The 25,882-nt window shown below is 35.6% G+C and overlaps 2 protein-coding genes across 3 annotated transcripts in view; one reads left to right on the top strand and one right to left on the bottom strand.

The window, feature by feature from the left end:
* Nucleotides 1–9,799, top strand: part of LOC107742344 (galectin-8-like) — a 15,302-nt gene extending 5,503 nt beyond the window's left edge. Inside the window, exon 5 of the mRNA XM_016555269.1 lies at nt 9,292–9,799. Within this exon, the coding sequence (XP_016410755.1) occupies nt 9,292–9,313 (22 nt within the window). The 3' untranslated portion in view covers nt 9,314–9,799. The remainder of the gene's footprint in view (nt 1–9,291) is intronic.
* The window catches only part of LOC107742328 (probable palmitoyltransferase ZDHHC14), a 25,517-nt gene continuing 3,303 nt past the window's right edge, over nt 3,669–25,882 (bottom strand). The window contains exons 2-9 of one of the 2 annotated variants that reach the window (XM_016555250.1): nt 22,756–22,916; nt 20,159–20,317; nt 19,912–20,049; nt 13,994–14,042; nt 11,686–11,788; nt 9,173–9,282; nt 6,286–6,388; nt 3,669–4,324 (exon numbers count right to left, since the gene is read on the bottom strand). In XM_016555250.1, the coding sequence (XP_016410736.1) occupies nt 3,908–4,324; nt 6,286–6,388; nt 9,173–9,282; nt 11,686–11,788; nt 13,994–14,042; nt 19,912–20,049; nt 20,159–20,317; nt 22,756–22,916 (1,240 nt within the window). In that variant the 3' untranslated portion in view covers nt 3,669–3,907. The remainder of the gene's footprint in view (nt 4,325–6,285; nt 6,389–9,172; nt 9,283–11,685; nt 11,789–13,993; nt 14,043–19,911; nt 20,050–20,158; nt 20,318–22,755; nt 22,917–25,882) is intronic. The other variant, XM_016555258.1, reaches the window with a different exon arrangement.

Here is a 25,882-nt window from a genome sequence, read left to right as displayed (position 1 = left end):
CATTACATTGACGATGGGTTTAGGAATGGCCATTAAGCAATTTATATAACTAAAACATTTCGTTTATCATATATTTATGAATTTTAATGAGGCATATAAATAAAGACAATCACAAAGAGCCCTTATTCAAGTTAGAATTTGAATATAATTTGAATCTGGCTGAACATTATACTCCTCAACAACGTTGTCGAACAATTAGCACATTTGAACTTTTATTCTTTGTTGTTTTGTTTGCTTGTTTAAGTGTTGAATTTCAGCTCTAACTATAATTTTGATAAGGTGTGAGTTGAATGGCAAGTTCCACTGCATAGGCAGGAAGAAGTTAACAGCCCATGACTAAGATAAACCCCATTTGCTGAATATTAGTTGAGGAGATCTGGAGATGATCTGAACTCGAGCCTGAATGAGGTGGAGACGACTCCACGACTTCTTGTGTGGAACACGAAAACTAAACATGGGTCAAATACAGTTGAGGACCCCGGACATTACAGATGGATGGAAAAAAGATACCATCTGGCAGGATGTTAATGGTTGTGCGACAGTAATTTTACTGTCCGTCGAGCCATTTGTTTTCAGAATAATTCCAAGCTAATTCCAGGCATTTGGAAAATGACCGATTGCAGCTTTAAATTTCACACTGTTAGGCCAGAAACAGGGCTGATAAACATACCCATCCATAAACCTTATCTTAAAACATTTCAATTTCCTTTCTGCAGGAGGTGTAATTTTTACACCAGACGAGCAGATAATTTGCTAATGCAAGGCCTTCACTAATGAATTTGACTTGGAATGATGAGCCTATACGAATATCAAACCAATAATCATGCTCACCATTAGGTTCCAGAACTAAAGATAAGCACTTTTTTTATTTATAGTTTATAGCAGAACTATGCAACATTCCAACAGCCTACAATTGCTTTTTGCTACTACTAGTTCTAAGAATGATCTGGTAATTTGTGATATATATTATTATTATATATTATTTTGGTTTTGTTCCTCTGATATCTGTTGATCAATGCATTAAAGATAAGCAATATTATAAAAACAATAATAAATATATATATATATATATATATTACAATGTCTAGTAGTTACGGTTGTGTTTTGTGAATTATTACCATTCATACATTACATTGACGATGGGTTTAGGAATGGCCATTAAGCAATTTATATAACTAAAACATTTCGTTTATCATATACTTATGAATTTTAATGAGGCATATAAATAAAGACAATCCACAAAGAGCTTTTTAAAAAAAAAAAAAAAAAAAGTTGTGAATTTATTAACATCCACAATATTCCACTTTTGTAGCTGAAAACCAGTAAACTGCTTTTTGGCACATAATCACATGACCATAATGTGTTGGCACCTGGTTTAAATTTGATGCAATATGTAGCCAAATATATAACCAAAGCATAATTATCATAGATAATACCACTAATATTGTCGACATAACCCCAGAGAGAGATAAAGGCAGTGATGTCGCATTAAAGTTGTCTGTCTCTATCACTGTATGACCAAACATGTCAGACTTGGGGACAGATGAGTTTGTGAATCACAGGCTGTACAAACAGACGAACACTGAAGTGATTCTCTGTCATCTCACCAGCTCAGGTAATACTCGAGGACCACAAATGAACAGACCACACAGGAACACTGTCCAAACGAAATGATCCCGTTTAGTGGCTGACTGACAGCTCAAAAAAAAGGCAAAGCCCACTTCTAGAGCTCAACAGTCAGCTTCCAGAAGCAAAAATCCCATTTATTTTCTCCATAGATTTAATTGAATTCTAACCCCAACAGCACATAAACCTTTCAAGAGGCTTTTGAACTTGAAGAGGTGGTGTGTGCTGCTGTAAAAGCCATACGTCTATGATTTCAAGGTCTTTTATTAAGATATTTTTTATAGCCGAATTCCCCTACACCATAATCTTAACTAGAAAGAAACCAGTCAGAGGACTCATTGTTACTATGGAAACAAAAAATCACTGCAAAAGAGCTCAGCAACGATCGACCACTGCAATGCAGCACTGTGAACGACAGTCACAATATTTTGTAATATAGTTAAAATATATTGTTTTATATTGAACCTTATTTTCAATATAAAACGTTTCTTCTTTGATTACGTTATTCACAATGCTTCGTGGGATGAGCCGTTCATGCCTTCAGAAAACATTTGTAACTTTTCAGATTTCAAATATTTTTTCTTCCAATCTGAGTTTGTAATGATTCGTATCAGAGCTGGTTGGTTTAGTTTAAGGCTTTGATTTCTTTATTGGAGAACTTTATGAAATCTTTATGGAGAAATGAATGGGGAAAATACTTGAACGAAAAAGCAGTGTGGCCACTGTTGCGCTCTGTAGAGCTGCTTTTAGAGAGGCTGCTATTGAAAAATTATTGAAGCTTATTTCTGCAACAGAATACAAATAAATATTAGGTAATTGTGACTTTTTATCTCACAATTCTGAATACTTTTTTCACAATTGCGGTTATTTCTCACAATTCTGACTTTTTTATAATTGCGAGTTTATATCTCATGATTCTGACTTTTTTAGAATTGCCAGTTTATATTCTGACTTTTTTAGAATTGTGAGTTTATATCTCACGATTCTGACTTTTTTAGAATTGCGAGTTTATCTCTCACGATTCTGACTTTTTTAGAATTGCGAGTTTATATTTCACGATTCTGACTTTTTTCTTAGAATTGTGATTTATGAACTTGCAATTCAGTTTACATCTCACAATTCTGACTTTTTTAAAACTGCAAGTTAATATCTCACAATTCTGACTTTTCATAGAATTGCGAATTATGCTAGCTTGTAATTGTTCTGACTTTTTTAGAATTGCGAGTTTATATCTCAAGATTCAGACTTCTTTAGAATTGTGAGTTTATATCTCACGATTCTGACTTTTTTTGATTGTGAGTTTATATCTCAGGATTCTGACTTTTTTAGAATTGCAAGTTAATATCTCACAATTCTGACCTTTTTTCGTAGAATTGCGATTTATGCTAACTTGTAATTGTTAGTTTGTATCTCACAATTGACTTTTTTTTCTTAGAATTGCTTGTTTACATCTGACAATTCTGACTTTTTAGAATTGCAAGTTTATATCACAATTCTGACTTTTTTTCTCAGAATTGCAAAAAATTTTTCTCAAAATTCGGACCTTGTTTTTTAGAATTGAGAGATTATATCACACAATTCTGTCTTTTTTCTTAGAATTGAGTTATAAACTTGCAATTGTGAGTTTACAATCTCACAGTTATGATTTTTTTTTTAGAATTGCGAGTTTGTCTCACAATTCTGACCTTTTTCTCAGAATTCGGACTTTTCTTAGAATTGCATGTTTACATCTCACAATTATGACTTTTTCTAGAATTGTGAATTATAAACTTGCAGTTGCGAGTTTGTATCTCACAATTCAGATTTTTTTCCTCAGAATTCTGAGTTTACATCTTGCAATTCTGTTTTTTTTCCTCACATTTTAGACACCTGACCTGACCACATGCACATGCAGAATTCTGAGGGGAAAAAAAGAAAGAATTGCGAGATCTAATCTCACGATTGCAAAATATAAACTCGCAATTAAAAAAAAAAAAAAAAGTCACAATTTTTAGATATAAAGTCGCAGTTGCAAGAAAAAAGTCAGAATTGTGAGAGAAAAGGTTGCAGTTACCATTTTTGTATTTTTATTCAGTGGTGGAAATAAGCTTCCATAAATAAATAGCTTGGTTGAGTAATAATAGAGCTGGAAGACTAGCTTTGGTCCTCACTTGGTACTCAGGAAATTGTTCAGGGCGGCTGCCTCCATTACATATTAGAAACGTCCAGTAGAGGCTGTTATGTGTGTGTAAAGTACCGTATGGCTTGTGGTCCAGTTCAGCAGGACGCCATTAAAAACAGCTCACACTGAACTCAGCTTCACCAAACCCCGCACAGAGTCTTCATGGAGTGAGTCCTGGCTGGCGGGGTCAAAGAGCTGTGCCGGGTGAACGTGGTGACCCAGGTGGGTGGCGCATGGCAGAGCTGCGGGTGGGGAGGGCGTCTCCTCCGGACTGATGAAATGTTGATGGTGTAGGTGATGGTGACAGTGGATCTCAGAGTCTCGCAGGGCCATCAGCTCTCCTCCACAGCTGAGGCCTGGGATAGAGGAGGGCAGCGAGGGCTGAGAGGGGCCCAGAGTGGAGCACGGGCCACCCAGAGAGGTCTTAGCCTGAAGGGGCGCACCTCCGCCCAGAATGACCGTCTGACTGTGGAGCAGCGGGTTGGTGGCGGCCTGCAAAACGAATTTGGTGCTCTGAATGCACTGGTCTTGAGCACACTGGGAGGAAGGATGAAGGACAGAGAGAAAAGGGAAAGCCGAGAGGAAGTCAGACCCAACAAAGAATAAAATGTTCCCAGGGCTCCAAACTGCTAATGACTGTTGTGCTACGGATATAAATGAACTGTGCAGTATCATAGAGACTCTTCCCTGTTGGTCACCAGCATATGTTGTGTTTTAGATGCTGGCGTGGTTTTGTTCATGGTCATGTCAAGCAACCAAGTGACGGATGGATTTGTGCAGAAATATCATACTCTGAATCTATATACAAATGGCAACTAGATTGTGAAATTTTGTCACACATTTGTAGGGTTATTTGTTGTTTTGGAGCCCTGGGTCAGATAAGACCAGTCTCTGGTGGTTAGAATGACTAAACGATTATTATTAGAAGATTAAAAAGTTTAGAGAGTGTGCTGACCAAAAGTGTAAAGATAGACAGAGAAAGAAGTTAGAAGTTAATAATATCTGGGTGAATATCACCAAACCTGTAAAGAACACGTTGAGGACATATCTCACTTCAAAATCAAGAAAGAAATACAAAATAATAATTTTCTTAATGGAAAAAGCTTATTTTTGGACCATTAAGATGAAGGGAAAAAATATATCTTGTAATTTTTGAACAATTTAACACATCCATGCTGAGTAAATGTATGACTTTTATTACACTTTTATTATTATTATTTATTACACATCGTCTCCCAATCACATAAATGTTGCTGTGTCGATGTAGATTCAACAAATCATGACAATTTGAGTGAAAATATTTGCGTTGAAAATGTTAGAAATTAGAAAAAGTGTTCGAAAACAATTAGAAATTGTTGTTTTTATTATTATTGTACAACCATTCAAAATTTGGGGGCCAGTAATTGTTTTTTTTAAACAATCTTTTTATTCAGCAAGGATGCATTAAATTGATCAAAAGTGGCAATAAAAACTGTAAAGAAAAAATGTATATAATGCAAATAATTGCTGATCATTTGAACTTTCTATGCACCAAAGAATTCTGGATTCACAGTTTACACAAAATAAAAAAATAAGCAAACACAAACAAACAAATATAAACATAAAATAATATAAACACTATATAAACAAAATACAAACAAAAAAAGAAAATAAATAAAAAGCAGCACAACTGTTTTCAACAGAAATAATAAGAAATCTTAAGCAATGATTCTTAAAGCATTAAATCAGCATAACAGAATCATTTCTGAAGGATAATGTGAGACTGGAATAGGTTTCTGGAGTAATGGCTGCTGAAAATTCAAGTTTAAATTAGATTTGAAAATATATAATTTATTATGAATCATAACCAGTTATAATTCGTCATAAATATTTCCCTTTTTGAGTTGAAAAATTACTACAATAAAAATAGAAAATTATTTTAAATTGCAATGATATTTCACAATATGACAGTTTTAATTTATTTTTGATCAAATAAATGCAGCCTTGGGGAGAATAAGAGACTTCTTTCAAAAACATTTAAAAAAAAACCGGTAACACTTTACAGTAAGGTTCATTAGTTAATATTAGTTCTACAGCATTTATTAATTAACGTTAATTTCAACATTTACTAATGCATTATTAAAATCAAAAGTTGTTACTATGCATTGTGAACTAACATGAACTAACAAGCATTGTCATTGTTTGTTCATTTTAGTTAATACATTAACAAACATTAACTAATGGAACCTTATCGCAAAGTGTTACCAAAAAATCTTGCCAGTTGAAAAATGAATATGTATCTTTAGTGTGTCCCCCTTTATCAACAACAGCACTCAGTCTCTGGGAACTTTGAATTCCAGATTTTCAGTCTGGTCTCAGACTTCTGGACTCCACTATATATTTCAAATCGCTGTTCACAGCTTTGCTGAAACCTCGAAGTGGTTTGAATATAAATGGCTTCATTGGCTCCAGCACAATACACACACATACACACAGAGGTCAGAGGTCGGCCGTCTTACCATGTGACTCTGGACTTGATTGGAGGGGCAGGCGCCGGAGCCATTTGTCTGGGCCGCAGGCTGCGGGGTGTCTGGTTGGACAAAACCTCTTCTGTCAATCAAGCTGCAAAGACAAAGGAAGTGGATGATAGATTCTGACTGTGAGTCAGGGAACGTGGGTGAGGGAGGCGGAGAGAAGAGGATCTGTACGTGTGTGTGTGTGTGTGTGCGTGCGCGCGCACGGAGTCCTCCTCCAACTCAACATGCCCACACACAGAGCAGATGGCAGCCAGTGATGCTGTGCCCACTTCTGCTTTGTGTTCCTGGCTCCATGAGAAAGTCATTAATGGCGTGCGGAACTCTTGTGTGGGTGTGTGAGCAGGTTTTGACATCAGCAAGCCTCCTCACGCACCATCTGAATCAGGATGGGAACATTCCTCGGTTGTCTTAAGATATTCACACTTCCCGGAGTGGTTTTTGCCTCTTATATTGAAATGACTTGAGTGAGAAGCATGCTGAGGTCACCAATCTTTTCACAAAATCAGCATGGATCCCTCGGCTGATAACATGCCTGGATAATGATTTTCTGAGAAAGCTGATTAATATCTTATTTGAAATGGACTTTTTCTGTGGACTGCAATTAAATTCTCTGATACAGAGATATGAATGATGTAAAGGACAAAGCTTTGTTATAGGAATTTTTGCTGTAGCTTTGGAATACTTTTCTCTATGCATATTAATAACTTACTAGATTTGTCAACCAACAACAGCAGAGGTGATTTGCTTAAATTAAGTAATAAAGTTTAACATATGTGACTCTGAACCACAAAATCAGTCATATAAGGGTCCATTTTTTTGAAATTGAGATTTGTACATTATCTGAAAGCTGAATAAATAAACTTTCCATTGATGTATGGTTTGTTAGGAGAGGACAATATTTGGCCGAGATACAACTATTTGAAAATCTGGAATCTGAGGGTGCAAAAAAAATCAAAATATTGAGAAAATCGCCTTTAAAGCTGTCCAAATGAAGTTCTTAAAAATGCATATTACTAATCAAAAATTAAGTTTTGATATATTTACGGTAGGAAATTTACAAAATATCTTTATGGAACATGATTTTTACTTAATATCCTAATGATTTTTGGCATAAAAGAAAAATCTATAATTTTGACCCATGCAATGTATTTTTGGCTATTGCTAAAAATATACCCCAGAGACTTAAGACTGTGCTCCAGGGTCACATATTATATATTTCTGCTAGAGACATGAAAGGAATAGTTCACCAAAAAAAGAAAATTCTTTATTTACTCACCCTAATGTCGATCCTAATCCCGTAAGATTAAAATGTAGTAATCTATCTACATATTAATAATAAATTAAAAATGCAACATTTAGGGATCCACCTATTTTAAATTTCTGTCTGATACCGATAAGCCAATAATTGCTTTCATGTTACGGCCGATAGCTAATATTAAAATTATATACATTTTATTACAATTTAAATGAAAGCCTAAAACCTCAACTCAGTATTTTTTAAATCAAATTAATTTATGCATCACAACATTTGCTAAAGATGTAACCATTTATTAACTTTTTAATATCAAATGTGACATATTGCCCATCCTAAGCTAAATTACTTTTGCAGTGTTATTTATTTCCAAGATTGTAATTGGGCATCACAGAAATGTAAACATGCTACATAATTAGGTAACAGAAATATAACACTCTTTAAAAACGGTTGTCTTGTTTTTCTTAAAGGCAGTAAGCAGTATATAGGTTAAGTGCAAGTTTTCTCTCTTTATTCAAGTCCAAACTGTTAGAAAGCAGCACAAAAGTTCTGTAAATCAAATTTAACATGCTAAGAAAATTAATCATTTTATTTTTGGACTTACTAAAAGCTTATGTGTTGTAAACCAACACATTTAACTGCTTATCAACTTTATATATAGCCTATATATAAACCTGGTACATTTCAAAATTTACCTGGAGTGCTTTCTCAACCTTTCCTCTCCTCTCATCATAAAAACGGAGCTTCTAGCCAATTTGACGCCCTAGGCGAAATCCCTATTCCCTTTTAAAAAAGTGTTACCTTGCCAAAGCACTGACAGCCCACTGATCTAATGGCGTTGTTGAGTGCTCCAAATGCAAACTTTGCATGCAACAATCAGGCAGCAATTGACAGCACTCTGATCTAGTGGCATACAGGCATCGTCAGATTGACAGTACTCTAGCCCAATAATGTTGGGGGATCCAGTGGGGGCGGCAGTCATATTTCAGGGTGACCGTGCCACTCTTTATCACAACCTTGCTAAAAGTGCCAGTACGTGCGCTCATTCATCGCCCCTTCAGCTGGTGGCGCCCCAGGGCGACCGCCTAGCTCGCCTATGCCTAGAAACGGCCCTGCACTGCACACTTCTGCGCCGCATTACGGCTCTGACGAGGTTTTGTTTCGTCGTCCATGCCATAGGTGCAGATGTTTCTGCCGGTCGGTGCCCTAACGCGCACTTGTAATATCTGAGAGAGAGGGAGAGCATCCAGTTTTGTTGACATAAAACTGGACGCGCCGGCGCCGCTCTCTCTCACTCATATAGTGAGGGAAATTCACCTGAGATCCGAGTGGAGAGGTTAGGCTACTCACGGACTCAATATGTGCTCTGCAATAATAACGTGATCGATGCCTACAGTCCACGCTGATAGCTGTTTCGGGGACAGTTTTTTTATCGCCATCTCCTTTTATGTCCATAAACATATATAGAGCCAGATATCGATTCTCGTATCGCATGGAGGACAACGATATATCGCCATATCGATATATTGTCCCACCCCTAATATACTGTGCAGTATGCTGTAATGCAGTCTACTGTATTCCATTTGACCAGACATTGAACAAAGACATTACATTCACCTCGGTGGCAGAGGTCCACACAGTGCAGCGCAGAAGTTGGTGATGAAGTTTCCGTAGCTGTAGGGGTTGTAGTTGCCTTTGCCTCGTTTGGATGACCATGAACCTTTGATCTGAAACAGTGATGAGAACTACAGTAGCTGAGAGGGACAAGCTGCCAACATCAGAGCAGACAGCGAGACGCTCAGAGACGACGAACCAGGGTGAAGATGGAAAAGAGTTTTAGCTTGATTATGTTTTGCTTCCTGCTAGGCGTTACGGTGAGAAATACCTCCAAACACATTGATCTTCAAAACCCAGTCTTTTGAAGTGCTCCTGTAACGCTTGTCAGACTTTCCGAGTGTCTCTTTTGATCTTGGTTCACAAATGTAAAAATTGAAATAAACTTTGTATGCAGGGTCCAAAATGAACCTGCGGTCGGGTGATTTGAGGAAATGTACTGGTCATAAATATTTCTTAATGGCCGTGAACATATATTTTTGCTCCTTCAAAAATGGAATGACAAATCTGTTTACTTCTTGCATATTTATGATAAACAGCAAACAATATTTTACATACTGAACTGATATCCATCAGTCGCCATCGTTCTAAAAACATCTTTCTAAAAAAAAATGTTTCACATACATTCAAAAGTTTAGGGGTCGGTAAGATTTTTTTTTTTTTAAATACTTTTATTCAGCAAAAAATCACTATATTGATCAAAAGTGACTAAATTGTATTTCAAACAAATGCTCTTCTTGTGAATTTATAATAATCCAAAATAAATTATCCTGAAAAAAAAGTATCACAGTTTCCAATAGAACGACCGTTTTAAACCGTGATAACAATAAGAAATGTTTCTTGAGAATAAAATCAGCATATCAGAAAGATTTCTGTAGAATCATATAGCAATGGCTGCTCATAATATAACTTTGACATCACAGGAATAAATTATTTTTTTTACTTTTTTTTTTTTAATATACACAATGGTAATTTTAATTGTAACAATATTACTGTTTTACTGTATTTTTAATCACATAAATGCAGCCTTGGTAAGTAGGGATGTAACAATTAACCGCGAGCCGGTTGAAAATCGATTCAAATATGTGACGATTCAAATCGGTTGAGATGCTAAACAAATCACGATTCATCTAGGGTTAGGAGTTTATATGAATCCATGTCTGCGGGGAACTTACTGTCTTTAGAAAAGTTTAGATGGTATTTTTTCTTTTCATCTTGCCTCTGTATAATGCATATTAAAGTTCATATGTGCAGCGCTCCTTTGTTTACAGCGGAAAGCAAGGAAACGTTTTAAGCGCCACCTGCTGGCAGAGAGTGCATCTGCGTCTCATTCAGCTTTGCTGTTTCATGCAGATATTTTTATTTATAGTTTCACAAAACTGAAGTCAAACCATTCTGTTTTTGCTTCAAATTTCGAAACTATACAATCTAATTTAGTTTAAAAACTGCTCATGTTGCATGTATGCAGCATCTTTGTTTGGATCATGATTAAAATGCAGTGGTTGCCTCTAATTTTAAATGCAAAGAGCACAGACAAAGCCTTATTTTGTTTATATGAAGAGATTTATTTTATTTGTGTTATTTATTTATTTGATTTGGGGCTTGTTTTAAAATTTCAATTTAGTTTTGTTATTTACATTTACATTATATTTCAATTTTGTCACTTAGCAGACTTTTTATTTAAAACGACTTACAAATGAGGACAATAGAAGCAATCAAAACCAACAAAAGAGCAATAATATGCAAGTGCTATATTAGTATATTATTATAGTGTTATATTTCAATTTCACTAAGAAATCTGCAGCATTTTGTTCAAGCAATAATAATAGGACACATTTAACTTATAATTTGTCTTAAATCTCATTTTGTAAAAAAAAAATCGTGAATCGAATCGTGAGTTGAGTGAATCGTTACATCCCTACTGGTAAACATAAAAAACTTTAAAAACATTTTAAAAATCTTACCAACCCCAAACTTTTGAACAGTAGTGTGTAAGATGAAGTTCTGGAGAAAAAATAAATAACACTTTAGTTTAAGGACCAACTGTCACTGTTAACTAGTTGCTTACTAGCATGCATATTACTAGCATATTGGTTGTTTATTAGTACTTACAAAGCACATATTAATGCCTTATTCTAGATCCCTTAATCCCATATACCTAAACTTAACAACTACCTTACCAACTATTAATGAGCAGCAAATTAGGAGTTAATTGAGGCGAAAGTCATAGTTAATAGTGAGAACTGGTCCTTTAAATAAAGTGTGATCTAAAACCTCACAGTGGATTGGACAACTGCATACCTAAAGAGAAACATGTTCTTCACACGTAATCTGACGTGCATTTGCAGCGTGAAGGCTGTTAAATCTGGACCGTTTGTAGGATTTTGTCTTGATGATCAATGTAACATACAGTCCTGGGTGTATTATTCTAAAACACCGACTATTATCACAGCAGCATATTTGATTAGTTAATGAATATTGAGATAAAGCATTAAAAGTGAATGAGAGGTACTCACATCTTCATTGGTGGTCTGATTGGAGCTGATCAGGTAGGTATGGAAGCCTGACAGTCCCACGATGGACCAGACGGAGAAAAAGCACACCACCACTTCCAGAACAGTACAACCGTCAAGGAAAATAGAAATCTATACATGCATTACTTCATCCACTTATTATAAAAGCTGACTGGCAGCTTCAGCAAATGGATCCGTATCAAAGAACTCAAGCACACTAGAAATCCTGGGTCTGTAGAGCGTCATCCCCCCACTGCAATCCAGACACCCGAATCGCATCTTTAAAATGCTGAAGGTGTGCTCGACTACACCGCACTTCTGGATATGTGCCCGGCGGAGCTCTTTTCTTTGTCATTTGATGAATCACTGCTGCCATGATCAATAGAAAATGCACACAAACGTTTAGTTTTTAAAATTCCATTAAGTACCCGTTTTCTACAAGTACTAATATATACTGCAAAAATAAACAGCACTGATTTTTGTCAATAAGGCGCATCTATGAAGAGTTTAATTTACACTGCCTTTTAAAAGTTTGAGGTCAATAAGATTTTTTAAAGGTCCCCTGAAGTGCCTTGAAACACATAGCGTTATTCTATGTGGTGACGTAATTTCAACTGAAACAGGAAGACAGGGCGGGACATAGAGCAGCCCCGCCCCCTTTTTAAATTAGCCAATAGCGTTTTGTTTATATCTGCACGGTCAGAGCCATTGAGCTCGGTAAAGCCGCATTTGACAGCCAGTCTAATAGTTTACCCCCTAGATTCAATATGAAACTCTTAGTAAAACAAAATAGTGATCATAAACATACTGAGGCTGTGTAGTTTTAAAAGTGTTTAATATATGCCGACTCACACATATGATCCGCTCCGTGCGACCGCGTCTCTGGACCGGAGCCAAAGTCCGGATCAGACTGTGTGCGCTGCCGCGGTTCCCGTGACACAACGTGAAACCAGACCTCATTTGCCCCAATCAAAAGCATACACTGTCTGAATCGTTCCCTCTCGCCTACTGTTTTGGAGCACACTGCCTTATAGATAACCTTAAGACTAACATATTGATACTAACACCCAAAAAACTTTCATTTTGATTTCATGGGGACTTTAAATTGTTTTTGAAAGAAGTCTCTTAAGACTGCATTTATTTAATCAAAAATACAACAAAACTGTAAATTTCGTATATTTATTTATTTTTATTTAATTTTAAAGAAGTCTCTTCTGCGCACCATTTATTTGATCAGTAATATTGTGAAATATTACTAATTAAAACATTGTTTTAATATTTTAAAATGTAATTTATTTCTGTGACGGCGAAACTGAATTTTCAGCATCATTACTCCAGTCTTCAAAAATCATTTCAATGGACATTTGGTGCTTAAGACACATTTCTTATTATTATCAATGTTGAAAGCAGTTGTGCTGCTTAGTTTTTGTCGCAACTGTGATAAAATGTTTTTTTTTTGTTTTTTTCAGGATTTTTTGATGAATAGAAAGTTCAAAGGACCAGCATTAATTTAAAACAGAAATATTTTGTAGAACTACATTTTTTTACTGTGACTTTTGATCAATTAAATTTTAATTTGATTTAACAACAACAACAACAACTTATTGACCACAAACTTTTGAAGAGTATTGCTTTATATACGACACAACAGCACTTGTTTTTAAAAAATAAATCTTGAATGGAATTGATTAGCGCAAAAGGTACATGCTTAAAGAATAAAATGTAAGGTTTATGCTTAAAACAAGAAAAAAAATCGATTATATTTACATAAATATATTTTCTGAATTATAATATGTTATGTATTTCTGCCTAACAACTGAAGTTAGCTTGTTTAAAGGGAATTAAGATATATTCAAAAATACTAAAAACAATTTGGAGTTTGTACCCTGCAAAGCTGTTTTAGCTGGCACTGGCATGTGTTGACTTGCTTGCTTATGAGAGTAAGTCTATCATGAAGCAATAAATGATGCATGACAAGCTAATAATTGACCACGAGCAGGAAACAGGTCTCACTAATGAACAAGACAGCGAGACGTCCCTTTGCTAATACAAATCACTCTTCTGCATATTTGTGCAGTCAGATCTTTTCTCGCTGTTTTCCTTCTCAAGCCAAACTCAGATATGCAAAGAGACCGTATTTAATAGCATATATCTTTCCATTGAAAAGAGAGGGGTACAGATGCATAGCAATGAAGATGTAGAGAAAGTCAGTGTGGGCTGCTTTTCTGCATGTGTGTTCCTGAGGTGTGAAAACCAGAAATAGACTCCTATTGCACCGCCTCTTCCCACACACACTTTAGTGAAAGGATATCTAGCAGGGCTGTCTTTGAGAGCACTAAGAAGGCCAGTCCTGTTGGATCCTGCAGGAAAAGCACTGGTTATGTAACAAAGGAACGCTGTCACAGAAACATGAAACACAAGTCTCAAATGAAAAAGCAGGCGGCATATTGAGCAAAGAATCACTGGGATAAGAAATTAACCAGCTGCTGTCTTACAGATGTTTGCAGGCACTAAATCCTAGAGTTTTACAGAATACCAAGATGCCACAGCTATCGCAGCTATCGTTAATTAAGGAAACGTGCGAGCATACCTTGTCTCCTTGTTTAAAAAGTGTACTTATTATGGAAATAATATAAAAAATAAGGTTACACTTTATTTTAAGGTGTCCTTGTTACAGTGTAATTATACTTAAGTACTGAGTAATATTAATTAACTACATGTACTTATATGGTTAGGATTAGGGTTACTTGCATGTAATAATGCATAATTAATTGTTATTATAATAGTAAGTACATGTAACATGTGTAACAAGGACACCTTAAAATAAAGTGTTACCAAAAATACTATACTTAAGTGTGAACTGAATGTAATGTTTTTGGGCACTGAATTGCATGTTATTTAAAATTAAGTTCTATAATTAAAATATACTTTTCATATCATATATCATATCATATATGCAAATAGATGAAGTACTTTTTGACTCAATTAAACTGGACTTAACTACATCTTTACATGCAATTTCATATTTACTTATGTCTTACGCTTAAAGTATACCGTAAAATGTACTTACAAGCATTTATGGCAAATTAAATCAACTTTAATGTCATTTCTATTTAAACTTGTATGTCAAGTATTTAAGTGTGTTTGTAATTACACATTTGTGATGATAAAGTTGCAGTTTAGCATATTTAAAATGTAATACATTTAAACTTTAATTGCAATATTAAATTAGTATTTAATATTAAATTATAAGGTTACACTTTATTTTAAGGTGTCTTTGTTACAATGCAATTATACATATAAGTACTGAGTAATATTAATTAACTACATGTACTTATATGGTTAGGATAAGGATTTGGCTTAGGGTTACTTGCATGTAATTATGCATAATTAATTGTTATTATAATAGTAAGTACATGTAACATGTGTAACACGGACACCTTAAAATAAAGTGTTACCTTATATTTTAATATTAAATACTAAAATTATAGTCAATTATAGCTTTACATGTGCTTTAGTATGTTAGTCCCCACAATCAAAATAAGTGTACTTTCAAGCATGAAAGTGTACTTTCTTTAAGTACACTTAAGTGGCATTTTATTTTATTAATGTTATATTATCTGCAAGTAGTTTTTTTTAAATATTCTTTTTATATGTAACGTACTCTACAATTGCACAATAAATGCAACTAGGCACACAACCTTTCTTTCACAAGGGATGGTATTAACATTTATATTAGGTGATTTAACGTAATTTTGCGATCCAATCGCACGTCAGAAACGCATATGACCATGTTGGATTTGGATTTAATGCTAATGCATTCTGATGCATCTTGAACAAATCACTGCCATTTGGGAGCAAAAGTGATGAGTTTTGGTGATTTTTTTTTATTTATCTTTAACATGCAGTAACACACTGATGTTGTAAGCAATGCATGCAGTCACATACTCAGAGACCCCTTCCTCAAGATGTCTTCACAAGACACACTGGTGAGACGCATGTTATTACCAAGCATGAATTCTGATCTGCCTCAGCTGACCTCCTGTGATCAGATCACCCAAGAGGATATTAATACCATAAACAAAGCATCCACTGATGCAAAGGTCAAGACCGAGATGATGACCTCTCCAGGATTGTGCTGCCGAATGTGGAATCTAAGTATTCCATATTCATGCTTTCTCCCTCATACGCTGTCCTAGTTATGGAACTGCTATGGAAATTGTTCAGATTTTAAATTTGTGACTCTGCTATTTGCTTGTGATGGTGTAGTAGGTAAAATTTTTGAATGTGTTATTTTGCTTTAAAATGTGACCACAACTCACAACACAAGTGTGCACTGCATTCTAAGTGCTGCCACAAGAGGCACAGCAACCCTTAACATAAACTTTTATTGACTTTATTGTCTTTTATTGACACTCGAAACACACATTAAATGTGTACATCATGTCAGCATGCTTGCAATGCATTAGCCAAGCATTCGCATCAGTGTTTGCCCTTGTGAAAAATTCTGCTTAGTTCAACTGAATGTGCACTTGTAGTGTACTTCAAATTTTAAAACTATATTAAAAAACAAATGAACATGCAGATAATATAATAGTAAGGATATAAAAGGCCACTTAAGTGTACAAGTACACTTTCATTACTATGTTTCTTAACAAACTTAAAGGGGTCATATGATGCGATTTCAATTTTTCCTTTCTCTTTGAAGTGTTACAAGCTCTTGGTGCATAAAGAAGATCTGTAAAGTTGCAAAGACTAAAGTCTCAAATCCAAAGAGATATTCTTTATAAAAGTTAAGAGTCAGCCACACTTACATAAAACGACTCGTTCTAACACGCCCCCACATATCTACGTCACGATGTGGGAAGATTTACATAATGCCGCCCAAATGTTCACGCAAAGAAAGAAAGCGTAACTTTTATTCTTGTTGTAGTATTGTTGCTGCCGCCATGTCGTGGAGACGCTGTGTGTTTCGTTGTGAAAGCGAGTTTTTATATTTTATATATTTAAAGCTAGTTTTTTTGGGCAGTGTAGAGTAGTGCTTGTTGTTTGTCATTTCTCAAATGCAGACATGGTTTTATGTTTACGCGGCGCGGCGCGATGCAATGCGTAAAAAGACAGTATAAGTCATTATAATCCATAATTATGTCCCCACTGGATGCAATGAATGCTTCGTTTATAATGGGTTTTCATGTTTTTGAATCATTGCTCCGGCCTGACAGGGCATCATTACAGTATGGTAGGGGCGTAACATTTCCGTCACATGCTTGAGGTATTCGGCCAATCACAATGCACTGGATATCTGGCCAATCAGAGCACACCTCGCTTTTTCAGACCGATGAGCTTTGTAAAAATCGACGCGTTTCAGAAAGGCGGGGCATAGAGGAGAAACAATAATGTACAGTATGTGGAAAATAATGTGTTTTTTGAACCTTAAACCGCATAAACACATTTCATTACACCAAATACACAAAATAATGTTATTTTTAGCAGCATCACATGACCCCTTTAAGTACACTTTGTAATAATGTCAAATTAGTACTTTTTAAAACAATTTTAAATAATTGTTTTAATAATCTTATATCATATTATTTATTAAATACACTTAATTTGATGTGTTGACTAACATACTAAACACATGTAAAGCACTTGATTATAAGTTTAACTGTTGTGTGTTATTCAGATTATATAGTCAATGTAACTTCATTATTATAAAAAATATGTAATTACAAATCTATTTTAATACATGACATACACATCTGAACAGAAATTACATTAAAGTATATTTTAGTTTAGATGGTTGTCAGTACATTCGGCAGTGCACTTGAACCATACTTCAAAAACAATATAATTAATTATGACATTACATATGATAAAAGATGATGTACTAAAAGATGTATTTAAGTCTTACTTAAGCGGGTCAAAAAAAAAAAGAACTCTAAAGTTCAGCAAATTGCATTTAATATAAATGTTACATAATACATTTTCATTGAATTGCAATTAACGTGCAATTAAGTATTCAAAAACATTATATTCAGTGCACTTAAGTTTATCCTTTTAAAACATATTATTTTTGTAACAGCATTTCCCGGTCTTAATACTCTGGATAATACATGACAATACCATGTTTTTCTTCACTACCTTGGTATTATGAACTACCTTGGAGTACCACACTATATGTGACCCTGGACCACAAAACCAGTCTTAAAGTCACACAGATATATTTGTAAGCAATAGCCAAAAATACATTGCATGGGTCAAAATTATAGATTTTTCTTTTATGCCAAAAATCAATAGGACATTAAGTAAAGATCATGTTCCATAAAGATATTTTGTAAATTTCCTACCGTAAATATATCAAAACTTAATTTTTGATTAGTAATATGCATTGCTAAGAACTTCATTTAGACAACTTTAAAGGCGATTTTCTCAATTTTGCCAAATATTGTCTTATCCTAACAAACCATACATCAATGGAAAGCTTATTTATTCAACTTTTAGATGATGTATAAATCTCAATTTCAGAAAATTGACCCTTATGACTGGTTTTGTGGCCCAGGGTCACATATGGACATGAATGAATGAATATTTATAAGTACATGAAAATCTTTCAGTATCACGCAGTATTTTGAAAGCACCGTGATATTACAATTTGACACCATCGCTGTCCCATGATGCACCAATCCCTAAGCGACTGTCCTGACACTCTCAATGCATTCACCTTCTGGACTGCTTCAAAGTCAGCCACCGTGTTTAATGCTAATGGTTTCCAGAGGGCATCTGAGGAGAGATTAGTGGGTAAATAAAGCTGCACTGAGTGTGCCCTGTCCAATAAACATCTTACAGGAGCCATTTGTCACTACAGCAACCCCAGAGTGCCCTTGCCCTCACGGCCCGATTGATCAGTTCAGTGCAGTAAACAGCGCTGAGCTCTCCATCGCTTCGCCCAGGGAGGAAACTGCTTTGTCAGCGGCCTCACGGTTTCCTCCTGCCAGTCGACAGCCGAGAGGAGGAGCCGATCGATGTGGGAAGCTGAACCAACATATTCTGTTACACCAAATACACAAAATAATGATCTTTAAAAAAGCATCATATGACCCCTTTAATATTGGTCTGAAATGTTTCGTAAGAGAAACGAGTTGAGGTAAGAAACAGTGTTGGGGGAAGTTGCGTTACTTAGTTACTTTTTATGGAAAGTAATACAATATGTTACTTGTGTGTTACTTTTTCTCATCTGGGCAGGGCTTTCTTTCTTTTTTTTTTTTGTAAATGTAAATTCATGTCTGTACAGTAGAGACAGGCAGCTCATATTTTGGATTGCGTGAAGAATAGGACGCAATAGAAGAAAGTTCAACACTAAATAAAAAACAACAACAACAAAAAAGTCATATTTGCTTGCTAGTGTGGTTGAATTGGATCATCAAAGGTCAGCAGTAAAGACATTGGTTAATAAAACGGGATTAAATACTTAAAGGATATTTGTGTTATTTAACATAATTAATTATTGCAGCTATGTGTCATATGTTGAGTTGCATTTCACTGTTTTGATTCATTTTTAGGAATACTATATCTGTTTTTGTGCAAGTGATTAATTAATTTATAATTAATAACAAATTTACTAACAAACATCTATAAGTATATCCAACCTTACCCAGATACATCCAGTACACTTTCGGTACAGTACAAACTGTATGTTCTATATCGTTGAAAAATGTAACTATATTATTGCCCAGCAATGTATTAAAAGCTGGATATATAGTACATCCTATTTTTCCTGCGTACATACAGTATACTCACATAAACCAATATATACTATATATCAAATCTCAGCTACATGACTGTTTATATCATTGCAATCAACTGTAAAATTATAAAATTGCATACATATTATATGCAACTTTACTTGCATGCATACATACAGTATACAAACGTGAAGCGATATATACTAAATAGCAAATCTCAACTGGCTAATTTTTATTATGTAATTATGTCTAAATGTATATGCACAAATACAGTAAATTTGACTTGACTTGACCAACCGGTTGCATCAGGAATAAACTGTACGATTCTATTTCTATTACGATCTTGAAAACCCCAAACTGGCAAATCCTGGTTTAGGAAAAAGCAAAAACATTGAGTTGTTTTGCTGAACGCTGTTAAATAAGACTAGGTGTGTTTTGGGACTGAAGGGTGAAGTTATATAAGAAGGTAGGTGGTCAGCACTCTTACTCAGTATTACGTGCGTGATGACGAAGGCGAAGATGAAGATGGTGAGGAAGGAGAGTGAGAGGATGAACAGGTAGAAGAAGCGATAGTTCCTCCTCCCCACGCAGTTGCCCACCCACGGGCAGTGATGATCAAATCTCTCTGAGGAGAAACGCACAGCCAGGAAAATCATATGTTAGCTCTTCTTTACGTGATGCTGACTATTATATAAACATATTTGCAGACACATACAGTATACACAGATGCTTACCCACGCAGTTGTCACACAGGCTGCAGTGTGAGGCCCGCGGCGGTCGGAAGATCTTGCAGGTGAAACAGTATTTTAGCTTGACTGTTTGACCGTTAATGAGCACCTCTCTGGTTCGGGGTGGTGGTCTGTAGCCTGGGCCACTCGGGCCGTTAGTTGTATCTGTGAAACCAGAACAGACCGATTGCAGAAATAAAAAAAATAAAAAAAAGTTTGAAGAGGAAATCTCTTCTATTGCATGCCACTATGATGTTGTTTACTACAGAAAATCCTTCAGTTTGTAAAAAACAAAAATGGCATTTATAGTAAAGCAGTTACAATGGAAGAATATTGGGCAAGGCGTTTTAGAGTTTAAATGTTAGATGAGTTGTCTAAATCATGTTATTTTATGTAAATATGTGTACTGCTTACGAGAACTTGTGTACATAATGTTCTGTGGCTGTACTTTCAAAACAGCAAGTGTTTTAAAGTTTATCCATTGGTCATTTTGCCTATAGACATTCATTATAAACGCATTACTGTATATTACCGTTTTTACAAAATGAAGGGCAAATCACATTTATTATCTGTGGCAATCGGCAGTATGTCACAGATACTGAATCTGGAAAATTCCTTACATATATCCTTACAAAAATCCTTACCCTTTATTCCAAGCCATATTATGAAAAAATTTATTAAATTAAATAATAATAAATAATTAAATAAATGAACATATTAGACAAATCAGCATGTTAGAATAATTTCTGAAAAAATTCAGCTTTGCCATCACACGAATAAATAACATTTTAATATTTTATGTTAATATACAATGTTATTTTACATTGTAACAATATTTGACAATATTACTGTTTTAACTGTACTTCTAATCAAATAATTGCAACTTTGGTTGCATAAGAGACTTCTTTCAAAACTAAAAAAAAAAAAAAACCTAGTAGATGCACTATTGATGGCATTGATGTTTGTTCACAGGATGCACAAGAACTCAGTGGTGTCAATTTTTGTTGTCTATATCAGAGCTTAGGCAAGGAGGAAGATGATCAGTGAATAACTTAAACTTTAGTCTGTGCTTCACACAAAGCTATGACTTGGATAACTGGCACAAGTCTTATCCACCTTTTTTCTGAGTAACTGATGGATTCTAACTTCCGTTAGGATGCTGTCGTGTTCCCATCTCCATAGAAATCCATGTTAAAATGGTTTAATAAGATCGACTGAATTCATTAACCTGAAACTTTTTCAGTGCTACTAAATATAAAAGTGTGCGCATGGTTAAGCGGTGCCACAGTAACAGCAATAAGCTCTAAAGTACTTGTTTTGCGCACCAGCAAATCTGTCCGTGTCTGGCTGTGTATGTGTGGCATTCTATGTCAAACTCTGATAAGAGAAAACGAGCATGGCCCATTAAAAGTTAAAATAGTGTGTGTAAAATAATAAAGTAATGTGTTAAAATAATGTGTGCTCTTATCATTTCGTGGACAAAATCCTCCGAACTTCGCACCGATCAAAGCTGTAGGGAGGGTATGTGCACTCATGTGCACTTACTGTGAAGTGATTTTGGCGCCATGTGCTTTTAAAACCATTTCCATAGGTTTAACGTAATAGGAAACTTAAAATTTGCCTAGAAACACCAGAGACCGGAAATGTAAAGCATCACTCCAGTCGGGAGAGACTTCCTCGTTCAGGCAAAAGGACTAATATTATGGTGCATACTGGAACTTGACAGACATTCTTCAAAACTTCCCTTTTGTGTTCCACAGAAAAAAAGTCACATGGGTTTTAAGGGTGAGAGTAAATTATGACAGAATTTTCATTTTTGAGTAAACTATTGCTTTAATGAGCTCACATCTTATGTGACCCTCAACACGCTAAGCATCTTCTAAGCAGCACACAGCACCGCTGGGGCTCACAGCAGTGTTTACTTGCTACTATATTATTCATACAAACAGCAGGGACACATAACTCCAAATCCCGAGCTAAAGTGCACTTCCCTGGCTCAGTACCAGTGATTTCAATTTCTCACCAGTGGAGTCCACTAAATTCTGTCTCAATGAGAGTCCAGCAACTCATTATAGCAGTGACTCCATTCAATTATAATCAGCAAATTCATATGCAAGCGAATTAAATCAACCTGCGCACTGTGGAAAATGTCCACTAATTTGTTGTGTTATGACATAAAATGGCTAAATTCACAGTTAAATTTTGAATGTAGTACGAAATTGCTGTTAAATCTTCCTTGTTGGCCCTTTAATAATACCCAAACCAACCTATGAACATCCATTATCTCGTGACTGATTAAACTATCAGACTGAATAACATGAACAAATACTCTGAGAGACCGTGAATCTTTGCTAGGGATGAATATTTCAGCAGATTTTATATTACTCTGGTCTGACAGCAAACCTGAGAGAGAGCATGCATTATTCATATCAAATGAGAAGAGAGAATAACATCAAATGTTCTCCGTCTCCTTTTACTCTGAGAATTCTCTGTAGTGCACTGCACAGACCTGCAACCGGAGCCTGCAAATTCAGCTCAATGTGAAAAGAACAGAACGTGGAAAGACAGACAGGAAGAGCGATCATCTTGGCATTTCCTCCCACCTATCTGCCTCTCGATGTCGGCTGCTTCCTCTGGTGTGGCCCTGGGCAGGACGCCCGGGTCGGTGAAGCTCGCCCGGAGCAGCATTCCCATCACAAAGATGAACAGCACTCCTCCGATGGCCGGAATGGCAGGGGTCAGGTTTGATGCCAGGAACGGGCAGCTGGAAAAGAGGGAATGGAAAAACTGGCTGTGAAGGTCATGTGGTGCTGCTAGTAAATACCACCGGTAGGAAATACATGAGATATGAAGGAACCACAACAAACATGACGCTGATGATCAAGCAAAACGGTCAAGACTGCTTATTAATGGTCCTGTCTTTTGGCAAAAGCATTTACAGTCAGTCTGCTATGAAATAACATTATAACTGTGTTATTACAATGTAATAAATACTGACTACTTCTAAAAAGCACAGTAAACACTTCCTCTGTCTGCAAGTGGTTAGTCAAACAGACAGTTCTACCCCAAAGTCAACCTACAAATAGCTCACATACATACATATATATATATATATGTGTGTGTGTGTGTGTGTGTGTGTGATACAGACTAATGCAGTTTATTAAAACAGTTGAGACTCATATTTGCTCAAATGTAACCTTACAGAATATTTTCTAAAAAATTCACAAAAACAATTTGAAATGGAAATGATGAATTATTCATTTATAATGCTATTGGTTGATTCTGGATCTGATACAAAGGAAATCCAATGCAAACACAGTTATTAGCCAATACTGATCATCTAAAAATGGCCAAATATGGGCTGATTTATTACTCTGGCCAATATATCAGTTTAGCACTAATTAAAATCTTATTCTATTAAGCGAATGCATCCTTCAGCTAGAAATGTTTTCTCTGTACAATTATTTTAAACAATTGTGCTGAGGACAAGAACATCTGTTGGCCAAGCTTTATTTCAAGGTGATGTTTTTACAGTGTAACTACAAAATTAAGTAGTGAGTAACAGGGTCAGAAATTAACGGGGCAAAATGCCACCAAAATGAATAAAAATACCCCCCATATTCAAGATAATGTCATTAATTAACCACACGTACTCACTATAGGATTAAGGTTAGGGTTAGGTTTAGGGTTAGTTTCTTGTAATTATGCATAATTTACTATTACTACTATAGGAAGTACATGTAACGTGTAACAACATTACCCATCTGTTATATAATAAACAACAGACAATACATTAGGAGGTCCACTTACATTATTCTGAATACTTCAGATGTGTGTGTTTTCTTTCTACAGGTTATCTTAAGGTTTTTTTCCCCATTGTTTTAATTTTAGTTTTAGTGTAACATTATAATACCATGCATATTTTAATTTTTTTTTTAATTTAAAGAAGAAACCAAACCAATGTATAGTTGACATTTGAGGCTTAATACTATTCAAAAGCAATAAAGGTTTTTCAGGAAGAGTGTTTTCAGCTTGTTTATTTTCATATAAAAATATGGCAAGAAGTTGCTTCAAACAATGGTATAAAGCTATTCAAAACATCATTCAATGTAAGGTTCCTAAGAGCACGGTGGCCTCCATAATCCTTAAATGGAAGACGTTTGGGACGGCCAGAACCCTTCCTAGAGCTGGCCGTCTGGCCAAACTGAGCTATCGGGGGAGAAGAGCCTTGGTGAGAGAGGTAAAGAAGAACCCAAAGATCACTGTGGCTGAGCTCCAGAGATGCAGTCGGGAGATGGGAGAAAGTTGTAGAAAGTCAACCATCACTGCAGCCCTCCACCAGTCGGGGCTTTATGGCAGAGTGGCCCGACGGAAGCCTCTCCTCAGTTCAAGACACATGAAAGCCCGCATGGAGTTTGCTAAAAAACATCTGAAGGACTCCAAGATGGTGAGAAATAAGATTCTCTGGTCTGATGAGACCAAGATAGAACTTTTTGGCCTTAATTCTAAGCGGTATGTGTGGAGAAAACCAGGCACCTGTCCAATACAGTCCCAACAGTGAAGCATGGTGGTGGCAGCATCATGCTGTGGGGGTGTTTTTCAGCTGCAGGGACAGGACGACTGGTTGCAATCGAGGGAAAGATGAATGTGGCCAAGTACAGGGATATCCTGGACTAAAACCTTCTCCAGAGTGCTCAGGACTTCAGACTGGGCCGAAGGTTTACCTTCCAATAAGACAATGACCCTAAGCACACAGCTAAAATAACGAAGGAGTGGCTTCACAACAACTCTGTGACTGTTCTTGAATGGCCCAGCCAGAGCCCTGACTTAAACCCAATTGAGCATCTCTGGAGAGACCTAAAAATGGCTGTCCACCAATGTTTACCATCCAACCTGACAGAACTGGAGAGGATCTGCAAGGAGGAATGGCAGAGGATCGCCAAATCCAGGTGTGAAAAACTTGTTGCGTCTTTCCCAAAAAGACTCATGGCTGTATTAGATCAAAAGGGTTCTTCTACTAAATACTGAGCAAAGGGTCTGAATACTTAGGACCATTTGATATTTCAGTTTTTCTTTTTTAATATATCTGCAAAAATGTCAACAATTCTGTGTTTTTCTGTCAATATGGGGTGCTGTGTGTACATTAATGAGGAAAAAAAATTAACTTAAATGATTTTAGCAAATGGCTGCAATATAACAAAGAGTGAAAAATTTAAGGGGGTCTGAATACTTTCCGTACCCACTGTATATGTATATGTTTGTATTTTCATCTGGCTGTTTATAAAGACTTCTCTTTAAAGGAATGTTAATGTTCAATATGGACAATGGACAGTATTTGTGCTATTGATTATATCTTCAATTACTATTTACAATGGAACAAACCATTTCACTGCATGGAATAAAGACAAAAACTATACATTATTTCAGAAGTATAACCTTAAGACTGAAATATTATGCACTATCGTTCAAAAGTTTGGAGTCTGTAAGATTTTTTTTTTATGTTTCTGAAAAAAGTGTCTTATGCTTACCAATTTATTTGATAAAAATACAGTCAAAAACAGTACTACTGTGACATATTATTGAAACTTAAAATAACCATTTTATATTTGAATACATTTTAAAATGTCATTTATTCCTGTGATAGCAAAGCTGAGTTTTCAGCATCATTACTCCAGTCTTCAGTGTCACATGATCCTTCAGAAATCATTCTAATATGCTGATTTGCTGCTC

Source organism: Sinocyclocheilus rhinocerous, unplaced genomic scaffold, assembly GCF_001515625.1.
Source record: "Sinocyclocheilus rhinocerous isolate Xijiao unplaced genomic scaffold, SAMN03320098_v1.1 scaffold973, whole genome shotgun sequence".
NCBI classification, from domain to species: Eukaryota; Metazoa; Chordata; class Actinopteri; order Cypriniformes; family Cyprinidae; genus Sinocyclocheilus; species Sinocyclocheilus rhinocerous.
Note: the sequence above shows the minus strand (reverse complement) of the source record. Positions and strands in the feature narration are given on the sequence as shown.